General features: G+C 38.6%; 1 protein-coding gene across 2 annotated transcripts in view; it reads left to right on the top strand.

The window, feature by feature from the left end:
• Positions 1-665: 665 nt before the first annotated feature.
• Positions 666-21,451, top strand: part of pxdc1b (PX domain containing 1b) — a 33,861-nt gene continuing 13,075 nt past the window's right edge. For both annotated transcript variants that reach the window (XM_056450415.1, XM_056450414.1), the window contains exons 1-4: positions 666-1,364; positions 4,617-4,708; positions 4,905-5,022; positions 9,144-9,255. In XM_056450415.1, coding sequence (XP_056306390.1) covers positions 1,115-1,364; positions 4,617-4,708; positions 4,905-5,022; positions 9,144-9,255 — 572 coding nt within the window. In that variant the 5' untranslated portion in view covers positions 666-1,114. The remainder of the gene's footprint in view (positions 1,365-4,616; positions 4,709-4,904; positions 5,023-9,143; positions 9,256-21,451) is intronic.

The raw sequence follows: 21,451 nt of genomic DNA, 5'->3' as shown, positions 1-21,451 counted from the left end.
ATTACAACATAGTGTTTCATTTTGAAATATATATAAAATATAAAATGTAAACCTAAAGATTTTTTCAATTTTAATATTGCTGTTAAGTGTGGAGACTAAAAAAATTTTTGTAGAATGTTTTGCATTTATACGGCATTCATAATTGTCCTCACTTTGCAGAATAAGCACTATTGAACGGATTTTAATAAAAGTACTGTAAAAAAAAATAATTTATGGGTTTTTTTTTCCGGCAGGGGTGCTGAAAAAAAACAGCAATGTACCCTAAAATAACAGATGTAAATTACAGAATTTTACTGGAGGTTTAAATGTCTGTAATTTAATGTCCGTTACGGTAAATGTCTGTAATTTATATGGAAAAAAAAGATAAAATAACGGATTTTTTCCCCAGCGAGTCTAATAATAATAACAATAATAATACATATATTCATGATAATAATTTGTTCTACTGCCTAAAAACAGTTAAATTGTACGAAGTGTATGTGTGTGAATGTATGGATGTTTCCCAGTGATGGGTTGCAGCTGGAAATTACATTGAAAACACGAATGACGTTTGGAGGGCGTGAACAAGAAAACAATCTCTCTCTCTCTCTCTCTCTCTCTCTCTCTCTCTCTCTCTCTCTCTCTCTCTCTCTCTCTCTCTCTCTCTCTCTCTCTCTCATGTGAATTCCTGGCATAGCGCTGTGTGGAAAAGGAAGGAGGAAAGAACAACTAAACATAGAATAAATAGTTGTTTTGTTTGATTGCCTTTAAAGGGATTGAAGCGACTCGTAGACCGTTGTAATTTAAATTGCATCAGACAGTTATGGCGACGTCTAAACTTTTTGACGGATATAATAGGGTAGCTAACACAAGCCTACTTTTGGAGTAACGTTAGTCAGAATTTGCGCTATACTTGCATATCCGCCTGCCACATTTGATGACGTATACGAATCGAAACCGTCAAGTTCCTTAAAACAAAATCTTGGATTATTTGTTTTCGCTAACCTCTACACGTAGCCTATTCCCCCCTCAACCCATTTAGTGTTCAATTTGAGTTGTAAAAGAGCTGTTGAAGTTGAGAAGAAGGACAGCCTAAATACAGCTGTTACAAAATGCTGGAGTGAGGGCACTCGAGATGGCATCGGCGATTTTTGAGGGCACATCCCTGGTCAACATGTTCGTGAAAGATTGTTGGGTTAACGGGATCCGGAGGCTCATCATCAGAGGAGCTGAGGAGGAATTCTTTGATATAAGGACTGAATGGTCGGATAGAAACATTATTTACCTGCACAGAAGCTCCTCTGATTTAGGCAGACTTTTACAAAGACTCATGGAGTGTTTCCCCGAAGACAGACGCGTTTTGTCAAAGTGTCCTTTACTAAAAGGTAAAGTGTTACTATAAAATAATAGGCCTACATTCTATTCTATTCTATTCTATTCTATTCTACCTAAAATGTTTGTTAGTATGTTTGAATACTGTTGAATAGACAGAAAACAAAAAGCCTCCTCAATCCCCCGAAAAAAGGTCTCATTCTTTCTTCCGGCGTTCTACCGTCCCATCTCCTTATAGTCTTCATCATCCTTATGATGTCTACAATTAACAGATTGAATAAAACAAAACACAAACACTTAGTATTTAAACTAAATAAAGAGTTTGTCTTTATTACAAGAAAAAGAGCAGAGGATTTGTAAATTTGGTTTTGTTATTGTATAAATTATTTAAGTGAAACAAATTTTGTGTATGGAATTTAATGGATTATAGTAATTGTATTTGTCATTAAATCAAATTAAACAATTAATTTATTTGGTTGATTATTAGTTAACAAGCATGTGCTGTTATTCAACAAAGTTACAAAATTAAAAACCCACACACATAAGCCTAAATCTCTAAAGCTCACAGGAAATGGGCATTTCCACAGCAAATCCTGACAGAATGAGCATTGGAAGATATCTGTTCAGACAAACAACTCAGTTAGATTAAGTCAAATTTCATTTGGAGCTTGTTTGTGAGTGATCTTTCATAAACTTTGTATCTGTCTGACTTGTGGTCTCGAGTTATTATCAGAAACATGCCTGAAAGTTTAAAAATATCTTTATAACATTATTTGATTTTTTTTTTTATCTTTGTCCACTGTTATATTTCTGTATTTATTTAATTAATCGATTTTATCGTGTTTCCTATTAATATATATTTTTATATTGTATCTCTGATATTTATAAAAATCTCAGTTTGGAAAATGAGCACAGTAAAAATGACTTCCATGTTGGTTTTATCTAGCATCAAATCCTCTGTTTGCCAAATATTATATTTCAGATGTATAAAAAAAGAAAACCAGTTTGACCGTTAAAATGACTCTTTGACAGTAAGTCATAGGGCATGTAGTGTCATTATGATTCAAAGATGATTTAATAGTCTAAAACCTCTTTACAGCTCATAGTGGTGATGTCATTAGCATGGGACTTTAATGAATAGTCATTACATCAGTGTAGAGGTTTGTGGACTTCTTCATAGTAGGCTGTTGTGTAAAATCTTTGTGACAAGCCTAGAGATTGTGGTTTTTTCTTTTCTTTCTCCACCATCATTATGATTAAACTCTGGGTAGGTCTAAATAATTAGAGGTGCTCACCAAAAACAAGGCATTTTGTGTTTACAAAAATGAAAACACTTCTTCTAGGTTACATAATTCAAGTCTACAATAGTGGCATTTACAATAGTTGTTATTGGAACTATTTTGTTCCCAATTTAAACAGCACTAAATTTTATGAATTATTTATAATACAGAGCGCAGTGGGAACAAGTCACAGGCACATACGTTCTGTTGCTTGAAACTAATATTTCAGTTTCATCATGTTATGTATATTGGTTGTCACATTTCATAGTGGTTAGGTTTGTGGTTAATGTATGTCAGGAAATATCAAAGTAATATAGAAGAGACAGAAAGTTTTATGAGTTTGCATGTTTTGGTGCTTTATATTCCCTATAGTCAAAAGACATGGTATAGGAAAACTGGATAATCATATTGGCTATAATACATGAGTGTGTGTGGATAAGAGAGTGTATGGGTGTTTCCCGGCACTGTGAGTTTATGAGTTGGTGACTCTCAGGGCTGTGCTGCGGCAGAAAGGGCATCCACCGGTAAAATATGCCAGAGTAATTGCAGTAAGTGAGTAACTGAGCGAGCTGGTTTTGTCGCAAGGAGGAATGCTACTGTTCATTTTCTCTTCTTGCTGTATACAAACCTTTTTATAAAAAATTAAATTTTAGAAAATATAAAAAAGTAGAAAAATTCCTTCTCTTTGGACAATCAGATCAAAATCAATTTTAATGCCAGCCAAAACTACATATCAGTGCTAAGGTTGACAGCAAGTTTATTTTTATTTTTTTCTTAGTCTTTTGACTAAAATTCAATTTAGTGTTTGTTATATTTTATTATTTATAGTCTACTAGAATATAACCAGTTTAAAGCATAATTCAATAATTAAGCATATCATTAAAATTTATAAGCACATTATAAATTCCTGGAGGACACACTTATATGAATGTTACTGTAGTTTGAACAACACAGACACAAATTCTGTGAAATCATTGTGCCAAAATATTAATCTAGCAATATATAGAGTTATTATTTCAAGCAATAAATAAATTAAATTTCCTTAATTTATGTTTACTAAAGCTAATTCTTACTAATGAAATAATTAAGTCTAGAGTAGTAAATATCATATTCTTTCTCTTCCTAACAATCACAACAAAAAGGTTTATATAGCTGCTCTTAGAATGCATGGATAAATAAATGGTACTTATACTCTTATGTGTATGAGGAAATAAAATTAAGGAAAAAATCTGTGATCACAGCGAAGCCTTATAAGCAAACTGAATATTTTACTTATAGTATTTGATGACTGTATATATATATATATATATATATATATATATATATATAGTATTTCACTTTATCCTTAAAGTGAGACAAAAAACCAAAGCTTGTATGAGACTGATGGAGAGTAAGAATATCAACAGCAAAGGAGAAAATGTATGTGGTATTGCTTAACTAACTGTATTTTAAATATAAAACCTAGCCAGACTTGAATCTGGTCCACTCTGCATCACAAGTACAGCACCATACAAGGCGAGCTACTGAGCAAGCTGACTGCTCCAGAAAAGCTGTCTAAACGGAAATAAGTGGGTGAGGCGAATGTGTTCGATTACAGATCACAGATGTGTTTAAGTAATTTTTGTGCCATTTACTTAGTGTCATGCGAACAACCACACAAAACAATCCTTTATCTGTCAATAACCTGTCCCTGTAAATGTTTCACACGATAGTCCTTGAACTTTTCTTCCACCCCATAGCATTGATTTTACCCAGAAAATGCAGCCAAACGTGTGTTTGAAACATACGTTTGAGAAAGCCACTATCTTGGCCAAACAACAGCAACATAATATTAATAAGTTTTAATAGCATAACTATAAAAATATTACATATTAATATCATAAAGATATGTTGGCTTGAGCTTAAATAGCATAACAGCATGTTGTTCCAACCAACATATAATAATTAGCTACAGTAAAAGTCAGAATGCTGAGATGATGAAAAGTCTGTTCGAAGGGCTGTACTGATATATTTGTGCTCTCACAGGGCTTGTGAAGATTAAAGAAGCAAGAGATATTGAGACAAAACTAAATGAAGTGGAACGATTGTTGAAGGCCACTATAAACATGCCTTGGAAGGTGAGAGACACTGATGACACCAGTGTCAGAAAAAAGGCCAAATGTGTTATTAAAATATGACTCCAACAAACAGGTTGCATGTGTTGCTTTTGACTTTATTACCTCTAATCAGTTAACAAGTCAATTCAATTACCTGAATATCTTCCTGAATTACCTAATAAAAGTCTTTTAAAATATCTTCTTTTTGATTTTTTAGTTTTCTAGGTCAGAGGTTGTCTTAACATTCTTTGAACGCTCACCACTAGACCAGGTTCTGAGGAATGACAGCATCCACAAGATTCAACCATGCTTTCAAAATCCAGTTAAGATTTCAGGTAGGCATTTATTGTTAAAATGCTTGTTAATATTCTTGACAAATAACATTATATTCGTTACCATTATATTGTTTTAAAGTATTAATATAGTGTAATTAACATCCTAATTCCAAAGATGTTGGTGCATTTTACAAAATTCAATAAACAAAAGAGAAAGTACAAAGTACTTTAAGTACAAAGAAAATGTTTACAATCTTTTTATTGACCGAATAAATTGTATTCTGTAAACATAAACACAATTTGATTACGATGGCTGCAACACAGTCTAAAGGAGTTGATATATTAAGCACTGTGTAGCATTAAATTTCCTTTTAATTCATTCAGTCATTCATTTTCTTTCCGGCTTATCCTTTTATTATTCTGGGTTCGCCACAGTGGAATGAACTGCTAACTTATCCAGCTTATGTTTTACGTAGCGGATGCCCTTCCAGCTGCTACCCAACATTGGGAAACACTCATACACACTCTTTCACACACATACACTACGGCCAACTTAGCTTTATCAATTCACCTGTACCACATGTCTTTGGACTGTGGGGGAAACCAGAGCACCCCGGAGGAAACCCATACGAAAACTGGGAGAACATGCAGACTTCACACAGAAATGCCAACTGACTCAACCGGGACTCGAACCAGCGACCTTCTTGCTCTAAGGCGATTGTGCTACCCACTGTGCCACTGTGACACCCCTTTCCTTTTAATTATATTGTATAATTATATGCACCAGCATTCCATGACAGAAGTTTGCTTTTGCATCTGTTTCCCATGATAATCTAGATGGTCCCTTTGGTGTTTTTTGACTTGCTTTAATTGACCAGTACAGTTAAGTATAAAGTACAGTACAGTCTCTTAATCGATTTCACTTGATAGGTGTGGTGGATGCCGCAAAGTAGTGATTGTACAAATTATTCTTGTACAAACAAAGCTGTAGGGGCTGTTGACATATTGTGTCTCTTTTAAATTGTTAAGTTATTTTGAATGTAGACATGTGGCAAGCATGCTCCAAAAGAGAGAGAGGAAGTTGCATGCATCACTCTTTCCATGCATTTTTAGACATGAAATGTGAACTGATATGATCCTGTTCTTTCTTCTTGGTGTTTGGCTGTTTGTCACAAGAAGACAAGAAGATAAGTTTACGCTCATGGCCATAGTTTTTTGATGCGTGTCGTCGTTGTATTATTACAGTTTTGTGTTTCAGCTAGGGTGGCACGGTGGCTCAGTGGTTAGCATTGTCGCCTCAATCCATCTTTATTTCTATAGCGCTTTTACAATGTAAATTGTGTCCAAGCAGCTTAACATAGAAGATTATAGTAAATTGAAATAGTGTCAGTCCAGTTTTCAGAGTTTAAGTTTAATTTACTTCAGTTCAGTGTGATTTAATTTTCACTGCTGAGAGTCCAAACACTGAAGAGCAAATCCATCGAGGCACAGCTCCACTAGTCCTGATCCATGCAAGCCAGTGGTAACAGCGGCGAGAAACAAACTTCACCGATTGTGTAAACTAAACTGCCTATTGTGATTGAGTATGTGGATGAGGAATGTATAGATGTTTCCCAGAACCCGAGGTTCAGAAGTTCACCCACATCATTATCACTCGATTGAATGGTTAATCAGTGGTTATCAGCTGATAGATATGGGCCAGTAGGAGTCTTCTGCACCTACTAGTGAGCTCAGAAGGCTGTTATCATCCATCCACATGGTTAATCAGCTATACTAATAGAGAAGACTCCAGATCCAGATCTGTTTTTACATTACTTTGACGGTTGGGTTTAGGGTTGGGGTAGGGGTAGACATTAATAAAATTCAATTAATGGGAAATTTAATAAATAGTATTAATCGTTCTCGTTAACTTCCGGCCGCAGCCATATGTGATCTATAGCTGATTAATCATGTGGATGGATCATAACAGCTAAAACTACTACTAGTAGGCTCAAAAGGCTCCTACTGGCTCATATCTATCAGCTGATAACCACTGATAATGGCCATTCAATCGAGTGATAACATTCGAATCGGCTGACAAGTTAGTGTACTTTCAGTGGTAGGTTGTGGCTGAGGAGGCATCAACTTCACAAAAACACATGGCATAAAACACGTCAGAGTAAATCATGATAAATAACCGGAAGGAAAGTGAGTGAGTGTTTCAGCTATATATATTTTTAAGTGATGCTTTTTCTGTTATCTGAATAACATAGCTCCTAGGATCATTCGCACACTCAAACCCCTCTACCACAATAAGGTTCCAGGAGAGGACTTTGCCTGTTAGTTAATTCCTAATTCGTTAACTCCAATCTTAGCTGCACTTCACTGGTTACCCATTAAATACAGAATTGATTTTGAAAATGTATTATTCGTTTACAAAGCCATCAATAATCTTGCTCCTCAGTACGTTACTGACTTGCTTAGTCCGTATACCCCCTCTCGATCATTGAGATCTTATGATCTCAATTTACTCACCATGCCCAGAACACGCCATAAAAAACGAGGTGATCAAGCGTTTGCTGTTGCTGGTCCTAAACTCTGGAACAGTCTACCTAGTCACATTAGTCTTTCCCTCTCCATTTCTGTGTTTAAGTCTGTTTTGAAGACCTTTTTATTTTCTCTTGCTTTTAATACTCCTTGATAACTGTTTTATTTCTTTTATTTTTTTTAATGTTTCTTTTATATTCTGCTTCTCTGTCTTTAGCACTCTGATGTACATCACTTTGGTCAACCTTGGTTGTTTTTAAATGTGCTTTATAAATAAATATTGCATTGTATATTGTATTGTTAGGTAATTCTTTAGCGTTAATTGCTTTTAAAAATAATAGTGCAATTCCTGCCACCCTCACAACTATTTACAACCGTCCCAAGTGCAATAATGCCTTTTTAACTGAACTTTCTGAATTCCTGACGTCTATGTTCTTTCTATGTCTCCAATTGTTGTTAAGCTCATCAATTTTTGCGTTCATGTAGACATTGTCAGTAATGCATTTTTATCTTTCTTTGATTACTTTGGTATTCAGCAATTTAACACTGACTTATACATAGCTGATCACCTATTGGCAGTTTTTAAGGTAAACCCATGTCACCTGATTTCAATTCAGAATATTAAGAACACTGATGTGGGCAAATGTGATTTCTCTGCTGTTGATGAACTGGTTTCATATTACAGTGATGGACTAAATATGATTTTAGATGATTTTACTCTGTATCACTTGGACATTCAGCTACTTGGTTTAGACTTAAACTGCATCCGTTCAAAGCAAAATGTCACAGGATAGAGTATTTGTATGGCAGGTCAGGCCTTACTGTTCATAAGGAAATGTATGCTAAACATTCAAACCACCGCCTGTATTGGCCAAACCTAAATCTGATTATTATTCTAACATAATTAGATCAGGGTTTGGAAGCCCCGGCTTCATTTCTCAGTAATAAACATTATGGTAACACTTTACAATAACAGTACATGAATAATGATGTGTTAATAAACATGTAAACATATGTAAACTAGGCATTACTTTATTATGAACTAATGATAAGTTAAGGCATGTGCTATAAATTAGTTATGTTGGTTACATTTAGCTTAAACTTAAATGTTAATTAATACATTAATTAACAACACAAACTAACAAGAAATTAGCCTTTATTCACATATGAACTCATGTGCCTCATGTTGAAGCTAGTTAAAGTTAGTTCATGATTAGCGCACACATTAACTCATCATTAATTCAATATGAATGTTTAGTTTACATATTAATACATCATAATTCATGCACTGTTATTGTAGTGTTGCCAACACTATTTAGCAGCCTCTTGATTTCATGCCATCTGATATGCATTCCATTGTCTTGAGTGTCATTATTTTTTGACTGCTTTTTGAGTCTAAGTATAAAAATGTTTATCAGCACTGACTTCATAGTTAATAATAAACTCTTTTACTACCTTTGCACTACCAACTACTTTAGAGATAGTGTGTCTGATAAGTAAATATAAATCAGCTAGACCTTCTACCAACTCTGTTAGTATATATACAGTTGCAAGAAAAAGTATGTAAACCCTTTGGGATTTCTTATAAACACACACACAGTGCAACCTTTAATAATTTTTACATGTATTTGTATTCTTATCATCCACTTCCACAGAGATCATGAGGTCTAATGGGTTTTGCCTGGCAAACACAGAAACTATTGTGTTTGATGAGAGTGTTCCACTGGACAAAGAGAGACCATCCTCCACTGACTCAGCCCAGCACTCGTAAGTGTCTCACTTTCCCTCTGTGACACCTCTGTCTAAATCTTTGGGTGCCTAAAATAAAGAAATTAATAAATATTGGTAATAAGACACTCTCCATTATAATTATTCAATGGATTTTCATATGCCATTGACATACTTGTAGTAATGTTTTTGTTTTTTGAGTGCATAGTGTTCTGTGTGTGCATAGTGTGTGACAGGAAACTGTACTTCCTTCTCTGGGTGTGAGAAGGAAGCTCTGCAAAGAAACTCAAGACCCTCACAATTAAATGTCTTATGACATTTCTCCTAGTCTAATACTAGTCTATGTCTTCGTTACATGCTGAATACAGCTGATTAATAAATTGTGTAGTGTTAAAAAAGCTTTTATTACAGTTATTTATTATATTTAAGTTCTGAACTAAAAATGTCGGGAAAAAAGTCACAATTACGTAGCATGTTGAGAAAAGGAGATATTCAGGTCAACCTGCTTAACCACTACTTTTTATAACACGTCGATCAGCAAAGATATTTTTAATACCCTCCTCTCCAAAATGCTATCTAGAGATGGAGCCATCTAATCTGCTTCAAAGTCTTATATGCACAGAAACTTATACACAAATGGAATTCTGGAAAGTAAAGAGGTGGCATTTTAAAAACATTTTGTAAAAACCTTCCTAAAAGTCAACATAAACTAGAGTGCTGAAAATGGGAGTGCATTTTTGTGGCCACAGGAGTGCATGGCATTGAAAGAGAAAATAATTTGTGTAGCTGCCACAAAATGTTTTTTTTTATATTATTATTATTATCTTAGCAGTGTTGCATTATGGTTATGCAAAAGCTAAATTTTTTTCAGTCATGTTAAGAATATAGCTTTTAGCAGTCTATATTACAACCCCTAATCTCTATTGGAGACAGGTCGGTACTGCAGGCAGGCCAGTCAAGTACCTGTATCCTCTTCCTTCACATGCAGGGCTTTGTAATGTGTGCAGAATGTGGTTTTGCATTGTCTTGTTGAAATATGCATGGGCATCCCTGGAAAAGAAGACAGCATATTGGGCTCCAAAATCTCTGTGATCTTTTCAGCATTAATATTGCCATCACAGAAGTGCAAGTTTCCTTTTCCAAGGGCACTGACACAACCCCATACCCTGACAGACCCTGTCTTTTGGACTTGTTGCTGGTAACAGTCTGGATGAGCACACAGCATCCACCCCACCCCCCCATTTTTTTTTTAAATTATCTGACCACAGTACACATCTCCACTGTGTGATGGTCCATCCTCCGAGTCCAGGAAAGTGGACAGCGCCACTGGACACTGTTAACATATGGGTTCCTTTTGGCACAGTACAATTTTAACTGGCATTTATGGTTGTACTGTAACTACATATTGTGGTACTACAAAAGTAGTCTATGTGGTGACATGCTTATAGATGAATGATGATATTTGATGCAGTTCTGCCTGAGTGATTGGAGACCACGGTTGTTCAGTTTAGGCTTGCGCCCTTGTCCTTTACGCACTAAAATTCTTCCAGATTCCTTAAATCTTTTAATTATGTTTTGCACTGTAGAATGTAAAATATTCAAATGTCTTCCTATCTTTGAGGAACATTGTTTTAAAACATTTCAATAATTTTCTCATGTATTTGCTGACAAATTGGTGTTCCTGGCCCTTCTTTGCTTCTAAAAGACCAGACCTTTCTTGCTGTTTTTCTACAAAATCATAATTACACTCACATGTTGACAGCACCTGTTTCGAATCACATCATTATTTAAACAATTTACCAAATTGCCCTTGTCCTGACTTTTTTAAATGTGTTGCAAGAACCAATATTGGAATACATGTTTATTCTGGAAAAAGAAAACATGAGAAACATATTAAATCATGTTTGTTGCATTGTCTGTAACGAAAAGTCAAAGTAAGTTAGGAAATCACTACTTTCATTTTTTTAATTGTGATTTCCATACTGTCCTGAAGCTTTTCTGATTTTGTGTTGTATTTACAAGTAGGCCAGTATTGGAGCAGACTATATTTAATTTTACCTCAGTGTCTGCATGCATTTGGTTCCCCTTCGGATGGGGAACTCCAATGCTATGTGGAAACTTCCACTATGGGGATTTCGTCAGAAACCAATCATCTGAAAGAGTATAAAAACGGGCCAAGGAAATGCCAATGAGTTGGCAGCATCAGCGTGCACAGCTGGCGTCAATGACAATCAGTCATGCTATAAAGACGCAGCCAGTGCCATGCTCGACATCCTTTCGCTTTCAGAGTCTTTCACGAAGCTTCTGAGAGAGTCTTTGAGGGTATCTCCAACCTGTGTCTACAGAAAGAGATCGAGAAGCAGCTTCTCCTGGTCCAGAGCGCGTATACGCAGTGGCAGATTGTCGAGCTGAGTATTTCTCCCTTGCCTGGCGTCCTTTGGGTCCGGTCCTCCAAGAGCGGTTTGTATATAGGAAAAAAGCTTTCCTAAAAGAGCAACACGGTCGTGCAGCGCGTCTTTTTCAAGATGTCACTCCGACCATGCGTTTCTGGATGCGGTGGTTTCCTATCCCCGGATGATGGGCACGAGCACAGTGTAACCCCCATAAAATAATGAATGGGGGTAGATAAAACAGATTAGACAGATAAAACAGATAAGACAGATAAAATAATTAATAAATATACACCTCATCATCATTATTAAAGTGTTAAAGTGTTGATGCTAAAATAAGTATTAAAATAAAATGTATAAAGAATGTTAAAACATGTATATGTGAGTTATAATTCTCTGATTGGGTATCAGGCTGTCAGCAGTCTTAAGTCAGCAAATGAGAGCGCTGGATGCTCATCTCCGCCCCCTTGTGGTTGCGGATATTACTGAAACATCGGAAGAGACACACAGCGTGACAGAAAAGAAAACCGAGTGATTATAAAGTAAATATAGCGAAAATACACTAGTTAAAACTTTTAAAACCAATATAATGCTAAAAATATAAGTCTATAGCACGAGGATGGCGAGGGATTGAGTAGATATATGCTGATTTGAGCGTGATGGATGCATTTTGACTTGCTCACAGACATCACTGTGGTCACGTTTACCTGATAGGAATTAAGAAAAAAAAAAGAATACATTGGAAGAACAGGCCAGGTTTTTTTTGTTGCTGGATTTTGGAATTCTTGCGATTCTCGGTTGATGGCGAGCCTCCCAAGTGCAGTTTCAGTGGACCTACAGGAAAGGACTGATTTCTAGGGAAAAGGGACACTTGCTTTTTCTACTATTTCTCTTCACTCAAGTAAGAGGATTTGATCCATAAGACTGTTTTTTTTTTCCAAGAGGAGGACATTTTGTGAGTACCCAAAAGACAGTTGAAAGTAAATAATTAATTTATTTTATTTTGATCTTCCTGGATTTGAAACTTGATAAATGTGGAAACATTTTATTTGGTTACATGTAACAAAACAATTTGGAAATTGTTGATTTATTTGAACTCTCATCTATGTTGATTTAATTGTGAGTTTAACAAAATTTACAACATCATATAAAGGGTGCACCCGGGGTATATTTTTACTTAGTGTTTATTCTATTGTTATTTCTTTTGTGTGTGTATATAATACAGAACAACGTTGTGCAACATATCTTTTTGGTCTCTGTGAGTTACTCAGCATCACCACTACCTCCTTTCCCGTTCTTAGTAATCTTCTGATTTTAATAATTTGGTCCTTTAAGGTTTAATACCCATTACAAAGTGGCGAGCCAGCCAGGAGGTGGTGCTGTTGCTGAGTATTAATTACATTCTAAGCCATTATTTTTGCCTACGTTGACCAGTAAAAATTGACAATGGATATAATAGAGGCAGAGGGTATTAAAATTCCGAATTCAGTTATCATTAGCGGTTTAACACAAGACAAAAGTGATGATGAGCTGTTTGATTTTCTAAAACAATATGGTTCTTTTGCCAAAACAGTTTTTATTAGTGACAAGGATTCTGAGTTTTATCAAAGTGTTATTCTTGAATATACCAGTGGCCAAGCTTTGCATTCTCTAGAGCCACAGCTACCTTATACTCACCAGCTATCCAGTGACCCAAGTGTTATTTACCATGTGAGAGCATTATCTTGTGTGTTTACACAGTATAAGGGAACCAGTGTCACAAAGTCATACCTGGAGGGACTGAAAGAAGTAGCAAAATTGAGTTGGACTGATTTTGAGATTGTCTTGAGCCAGATGCTGTCGCAAATGAATGCTGAGCTCACTCCAACGTCCGCTGACACTGAGGCTGATGACGAGGATCTGGATGAACAGCATGCTCAGGTATGTCCTGAAGAGAGTTTTACCCCAGCCCCTGTCAAAATTAGCCAACCAGATGACTCACTGTCACAACATACCTCTGCCAAACCAAGTGAGCCACCCCCCCCCCCCTAACCTCCTCAAAGGTGTTAAATCCGCCTGAGGTTCAAAAACTCGTAATTGAACATGTGGTGAGATCTGGGGAAGTGGCTACTCAAGGACTTATGCAGCAGAGGCTTAGGGTATTTTCAGGAAAATGTCCCAGACCCGGAAGTGAGGTCGATTACGACACTTGGCGCTCCAGTGTAGAGCTAATGCTGAAAGATTCCACCTTATCTGATTTTAACGTATCCAGGAAAATAGTAGACAGTCTTTTACCACCCGCAGCAGATGTTATAAAACATCTTAGCTCTGAAGCTCCATCATCAGCTTACCTTCAGTTGCTGGATTCTGCTTTTGGAGTTGTTGAGGATGGAGATGAACTCCTTGCAAAGTTCATGAATACTCTACAGGACGCTGGTAAAAAGCCATCTACTTACTTGTACAGATTGCAGACAGCTTTGAGAGTGACAATAAAAAGAGGTGGTGTCTCACCTGAAGAAGCAGATAGGCATCGTCTCAAGCAGTTCTGTAGAGGCTGCTGGGATAATGATCTAATTACTGACCTGCAGCTAGAGCGAAGGCGTAATGATCCTCCTTCATTTGGGCAGCTTCTACTTATGCTACGCACTGAAGAAGACAAACACACCGCAAAAGTCACTCGTATGAAGCAGCATCTTGGGTCTTCTAAACCAAGAGCAGTAATGCACTCGCAAAGGACGTGGGTTTCTTCTGAGGTGGAGCAAGGAGAAGTTTCAAACATGGTATCACTTGCAGCTGAAACTAAGGAGATCAAGAGACAGATAGCAAAACTACAAAGTCAGTTGGCTAGCCTTGTTCCTGCACATAAAACCCAGAAGAAAGCTTCACAGCAAGCAGTAGTAAATAAACTGGACAAAAAGAAGTCAGATACTGCTAACCAGTTAACTAGGGCTCCAGTTAGCCAAAGACAAAAGGACAGGCCTAGACCATGGTACTGCTTCACCTGTGGTGAGGATTGTCATATTGCATCCTCATGCACTTCTGAGCCAAACCCCACACTTGTTAATGCCAAGCGTAAACTTTTGAGAGAAAAACAGCTACTATGGGACTCTCAGAATGCCAACTCCAACACTTATTTAAACTAGAATCAGTCCTTGTTGTGGGACAGACAGGGGCTGAGTTGGAATCACAATGTCCCAATACTAATCATGTTTTTAAAAAAAGTCAGGTTTCTAAAGTGCAAAGCACTAGCTTGCCAAAGGGGTTAATTGGTGCTATGAGCATTGCTGAAGTTACTATAGCCAATGAAAAATGCAGCTGTTTATTGGATACAGGCTCTCAAGTGACAACAGTTCCAAAGTCCTTCTATGAACAGCATCTCTCAGGATACCCAATTAAGTCCATTGATGATATCCTGGAAGTAGAAGGCGCAAATGGTCTATCTGTTCCTTACGAAGGATACATAGAAATGGGAATTACCTTTCCAGAAGAATTACTAGGAGTGAGCATTGAAATACCTACAGTAGCCTTAGTAGTTCCTGATGTAAAAGCTCACAATCAGTCAATGGTTCTTATAGGGACAAACACCTTGGATGTTCTCTATAAGAAGTATTTAAGTGCTGATCCCCCAAAATTTCAACCTTGTTCATATGGTTACAAAGTGGTACTTAAAACTCTTGAAATAAGATGGAGACAAAACACAAGTGGTGTTCTTGGCCATGTACGAATGAGAAGTCGAGCACCCAAAGTTTTAATGGCTGGTCAGACTGTAGTGGTGGGAGGTTCAGTTACAAATCCATGCAGAATAGATCAGACTATACTTGTGGAGCACTCACCTGATTCGTCTCTACCTGGAGGGGTGTTTGTCAAGCGGTGTCTCTTTAATCAGCCTAAGAACCAGATAAATAGCCTACCAGTTGTGCTTACCAATGAGACAAATCATAACATTACTATCCCACCCAGATGTGTGATCGCTGAGCTCCATGCTGTGGATTCTTTACAGCCTCTTTCAAAAACTTCCAATAGGAATGGAGAGGGTGATTTCACTCTGAACTTCGGTGATTCCCCCTTACCTCAGGTATGGAAGGAGCGCATTTCTAAAAAACTCAGAAAAATACCTGAAGTGTTCAGTCATCATGACCTAGATTTTGGCCACACCCAGAAAGTGAAGCATAGCATTAAATTGCACGATGAAACTCCCTTTAAACAGAGGGCACGACCTATTCATCCACAAGATATTGAGGCAGTTCGTAGGCATCTACAAGATCTTCTTGCAAGTGGAGTCATCCGGGAATCAGAGTCACCTTTCTCTTCTCCAATTGTGGTGGTGAGGAAGAAGAATGGGGATGTACGTCTATGTATAGATTATCGCAAGCTAAATGTTCAAACAGTGAGAGATGCCTATGCATTGCCGAATCTTGAGGAAACATTCTCAGCTCTGACAGGATCTAAATGGTTCTCTGTCCTCGATTTAAAATCTGGGTACTACCAGATAGAAGTGGATGAGGCAGACAAACCCAAAACCGCCTTTGTCTGTTCACTGGGATTTTGGGAGTTTAATCGCATGCCACAGGGTGTGACGAATGCCCCAAGTACATTCCAAAGATTAATGGAAAAATGTATGGGGGACATTAATCTGAAGAAGGTACTTGTTTTCTTGGACGACTTAATAGTTTTCTCAGACACATTGGAAGAACATGAGACTCGACTATTAAATGTCCTGTTTCGTCTAAAGGAATACGGTCTGAAACTCTCCTTGGAAAAATGTAAGTTTTCCAGACTTCAGTCCGCTATTTGGGACATATCGTGTCAGAGCATGGAGTGGAGACTGACCCTGAGAAGGTTCAAGCTTTAAAAACCTGGCCTGTACCTAAAAACCTAAAAGAACTTAGGTCTTTCTTAGGTTTTGGGGGATATTATCGTCGTTTCATCAAGGACTACTCTAAAATAGTGAAGCCACTTAATGATCTGACCTCAGGATATCCTCCGCTAAGAAAGGGTGCCAAGAAGTGTAACAAAAGAAGCCAGTACCATAACCCAAAAGAGTCCTTTGGTGATCGATGGACGCCTTCTTGTGAAGAAGCATTTCGAACCATTATAGAAAAACTCACTTCTGCACCTATTCTGGGATTTGCTGACCCCAAACTCCCTTATTTTCTCCACACTGATGCAAGTACAAAAGGACTAGGGGCAGCACTTTATCAAGAACAGGATGGGCAGATGCGTGCAATAGCATTCGCAAGCAGAGGGTTGTCTCACAGTGAGTCTAGATATCCTGCTCACAAACTTGAATTCCTTGCCCTAAAATGGGCAGTGACTGAAAAGTTTAATGACTACTTATACGGTAACCAGTTCACCGTTATTACAGATAGCAACCCTTTGACTTATATCCTCACTACAGCAAAATTGGATGCTACAAGTTATCGATGGCTGTCAGCTCTTTCCACCTTCTCTTTCAAATTGCAGTACAGAGCTGGCAAGCAGAATGTAGATGCGGATAGTCTCTCAAGGAGACCCCAGGAAACCATTCCTGAGACTGCTTGGTCCAGTAAAGAGCAGAAAAGAATCCATCAATTTGTACAACACCATCACCATGATGCTGCTGATATTGTTAGTGCCCCAAATGATGTAGTCCATGCTATTTGCGAAAAACACCTTATCAACCAGGACACAGCTTCTGGGGTTGCACTGGTGGGATCACTTGCACTCCGTCCTGATGCTGTACCTGATGAGTATGGAGAGGATTGTAATTTAGATGGATTACCTGTTATGCCTTACCTACCACATGAGATTGGTGAAAAGCAGAGAGCAGACTCAGTCCTTCGAGAAGTCATTTTCCACTTGGAGTTGGGGAAGAAACCTTCTCCTACAGTGCGAAAAGAGATTCCAACTTTTCCTCTTTTTCTAAAGGAGTGGAATCGTCTTGAGTTGCGAGATGGAATACTCTATAGAAGAAGGCAGGAAAATAATTCACTCACTTACCAACTAGTACTCCCTGAGGATTTAAGACCCTTGGTGATTAGCAGTTTACATGATGACATGGGTCACCTAGGGATTGAGAGGACTGTAGATCTGATTTGATCTCGTTTCTACTGGCCAAAAATGGCTGCAGATGTGGAACGAAAAGTAAAGGAGTGTAGTCGCTGTGTGCGTAGGAAGGCACAACCCCAAAAAGCAGCTCCTCTGGTCAATTTTCATGCCACTAGGCCGTTACAGCTGGTGTGTATGGATTTCCTTTCATTGGAACCTGACAGGAGTAATACCAAAGACATCTTGGTTATTACGGACTTTTTTACCAAGTATGCAGTGGCTTATCCTACACCTAATCAGAAGGCTAAAACAGTAGCAAAGTGTCTTTGGGAGAACTTTGTCACACACTATGGGTTTCCTGAACGCTTGCATAGTGACCAGGGCCCTGATTTTGAGTCACATGTCATCAGAGAGCTCTGTGAAGTGTCAGGCATAAAGAAAAGCCGAACAACTCCCTATCACCCGCAGGGAAACCCAGTTGAACGCTTCAATAGGACCCTGCTGGGCATGTTGGGTACTTTGGAGGAAAAAGATAAAGCCCATTGGAAAGACTTTGTCAAGCCACTTGTCCATGCGTACAATTGTACGAAGCATGAAGTCACTGGGTTTACTCCTTATGAATTAATGTTTGGCAGACAGCCAAGATTGCCTGTTGACCTTGCTTTTGGTCTGCCTCATCATGGGAAATCAGATGTCATTCCTCATTCAGAGTATGTGAAACAGCTGAAATCACACTTGAAGGAAAGCTATTTGCTTGCTTCACAAGGTATGATGAAAACTGCTGAAAAGAACAAAACCAGGTTTGACAAATCTGTCACTCATTCTACTTTGGAGGTCGGGGATCGTGTCTTGGTGCGAAATGTCAGACTGCGTGGTAAGCACAAGTTAGCGGACAAGTGGGAATCTGAGGTGTATGTGGTGGTAAAGAAGGCTGGCGACATACCTGTCTACACCGTTCATCCTGAAAGCAGTGAAAGTCCCCTTCGTACCCTTCACAGGGACCTCCTTCTTCCTTGTGGTTACCTGCCATTGTCAAACATTTCAAACCCCTCCCCACCCAAAATGTCAAGACCTAGAACAAGGCAGAATCCAGGTTTCCAACAACCTGAAGAGGATTGTCCTTTCCTTAGTCCAGAAGATGAGGATTATGAGTGGTATGGTGATAACCATCAAAATGTGGAACCATTGCAGTTTTCTACAGTGTATGATGTTCCCCAACCAGGAAGAGGAAAGAGTGTGTCCTTAGCTGATGAATCAGCTGGTCAAAACCTCGGACAAGATGGAACTCAATGCAAGGAAGGAACTCAAAAAGATAACCTACCTGTAACTCCTCCAGTTGACAACTTACCTGATGATCTTCCAGCCAATGATCCTCCAGTTTATAATGTACCTGTACACTCTTCAGTTGATAACCCATCTGATGATGTTCTGGAAGTCTGTGAAACAACTGAGACACCTGGAAAAGACCAACCTGAAGCTGATAACAATAAAGACTTACCAATTCAGAGAGAGAGTAAAGTTGAAGAGGCAAATGATTCAGAAAACTCTGTTTCTTGTGAAAGAGAAGAACAACAATCAGAACAAGAAATACCTCCACTAAGACGTTCTGTAAGGGAGAGAGACAAACCTGAGAGACTTACCTACTTTCAGCTTGGAAATCCTCTGTCTCATGTTGTTCAGTCTCTGTTCCAAGGATTAAGCACTGCTCTTGTTAACTCTCTCAATAGTGTTGAAGATCTGGGTGATCCTCCTATAACTTCTGACATTCCAGCAAACATAGTGACTACCCAACCGCTCAGAGCATGCAAAGGGACTTGCATTGTTTCAAGAGGGGAAGGTGTAACCCCCATAAAATAATGAATGGGGGTAGATAAAACAGATTAGACAGATAAAACAGATAAGACAGATAAAATAATAAATAAATATACACCTCATCATCATTATTAAAGTGTTAAAGTGTTGATGCTAAAATAAGTATTAAAATAAAATGTATAAAGAATGTTAAAACATGTATATGTGAGTTATAATTCTCTGATTGGGTATCAGGCTGTCAGCAGTCTTAAGTCAGCAAATGAGAGCGCTGGATGCTCATCTCCGCCCCCTTGTGGTTGCAGATATTACTGAAACATCGGAAGAGACACACAGCGTGACAGAAAAGAAAACCGAGTGATTATAAAGTAAATATAGCGAAAATACACTAGTTAAAACTTTTAAAACCAATATAATGCTAAAAATATAAGTCTATAGCACGAGGATGGCGAGGGATTGAGTAGATATATGCTGATTTGAGCGTGATGGATGCATTTTGACTTGCTCACAGACATCACTGTGGTCACGTGTACCTGATAGGAATTAAGAAAAAAAAAAGAATACATTGGAAGAACAGGCCAGGTTTTTTTTGTTGCTGGATTTTGGAATTCTTGCGATTCTCGGTTGATGGCGAGCCTCCCAAGTGCAGTTTCAGTGGACCTACAGGAAAGGACTGATTTCTAGGGAAAAGGGACACTTGCTTTTTCTACTATTTCTCTTCACTCAAGTAAGAGGATTTGATCCATGAGACTGTTTTTTTTCCAAGAGGAGGACATTTTGTGAGTACCCAAAAGACAGTTGAAAGTAAATAATTAATTTATTTTATTTTGATCTTCCTGGATTTGAAACTTGATAAATGTGGAAACATTTTATTTGGTTACATGTAACAAAACAATTTGGAAATTGTTGATTTATTTGAACTCTCATCTATGTTGATTTAATTGTGAGTTTAACAAAATTTACAACATCATATAAAGGGTGCACCCGGGGTATATTTTACTTAGTGTTTATTCTATTGTTATTTCTTTTGTGTGTGTATATAATACAGAACAACGTTGTGCAACATATCTTTTTGGTCTCTGTGAGTTACTCAGCATCACCACTACCTCCTTTCCCGTTCCTAGTAATCTTCTGATTTTAATAATTTGGTCCTTTAAGGTTTAATACCCGTTACAACAGCGTTTCATGTCTGGGGGTCCAGCATGTTAATGCGGTGCTCGCGGGCAGTGCATGCCATCACTGATGTCATGTCTGTTGCGCAGTTAAGATCGCGGCTCGGTCTTGCAAAAGAGCCACCCACCCCAGTTGTCCCCCGCACTGCGGTTGGCACTCGGGCAGATCTGAGGGTTTCAGTGGGAGTAAATCCGCCGCCCCCGGGTCGCGGACCTCTCGCTCCTCCACGCGCTCCATCCAAGCTTCAGGTGAAGAGAAGCGCTCCGTCCTTGGATGGTCGCTCTCTCACCTGATGACACCGGGGGTCAGATGTCCATCGCTGCATCGGAGGATGGGCTGTCATTGTCTGATGAGGATGCGAGCCCGCTCGCTCCCTCCCTCCGGGGTGGAGAGCGCGGCGTTGGCATCTAAAAAGCAGACATGATGGCCGTGCTTTCTCGGGCTGCTTTGGCCGTGGGTCTGGTGATGGTTTATCCCCCAGCCCCGCGGCCGGACCGATTAGATGGGTGTGATGTGGAGGATATAAGGAGGCAAGACCTTCAAAGCCTCCCGTCCCCTTCTTCCCGGAAGTGCACAGTAAACTCACGCAGTCCAGAGGGCACTTTTTTCTGCCCGATCTGCATGCGCTTCCATCCTCACCATCCTTGGAGGTTGGGCTGTCAAGGTCTGACGAGGATTCGAACTCGCTCACTCCCTCCGGGACTATGAGCGCAGCGTCGAATCCAGAAGCAGACTTTGCGGCTGTGATTCCCCAGGCTGCTTCGGCCGTGGCTCTGGAGATGGTTTATCCCCCAGCCCTGCGGCCGGACCGATTAGAGGGGTGTGATGTGGAGGATGAAGGCGAGACCTTCTAAGCC

Source organism: Danio aesculapii, chromosome 24 (assembly GCF_903798145.1).
Source record: "Danio aesculapii chromosome 24, fDanAes4.1, whole genome shotgun sequence".
NCBI classification, from domain to species: Eukaryota; Metazoa; Chordata; class Actinopteri; order Cypriniformes; family Danionidae; genus Danio; species Danio aesculapii.
This window is presented reverse-complemented; position numbering and strand designations above follow the sequence as displayed.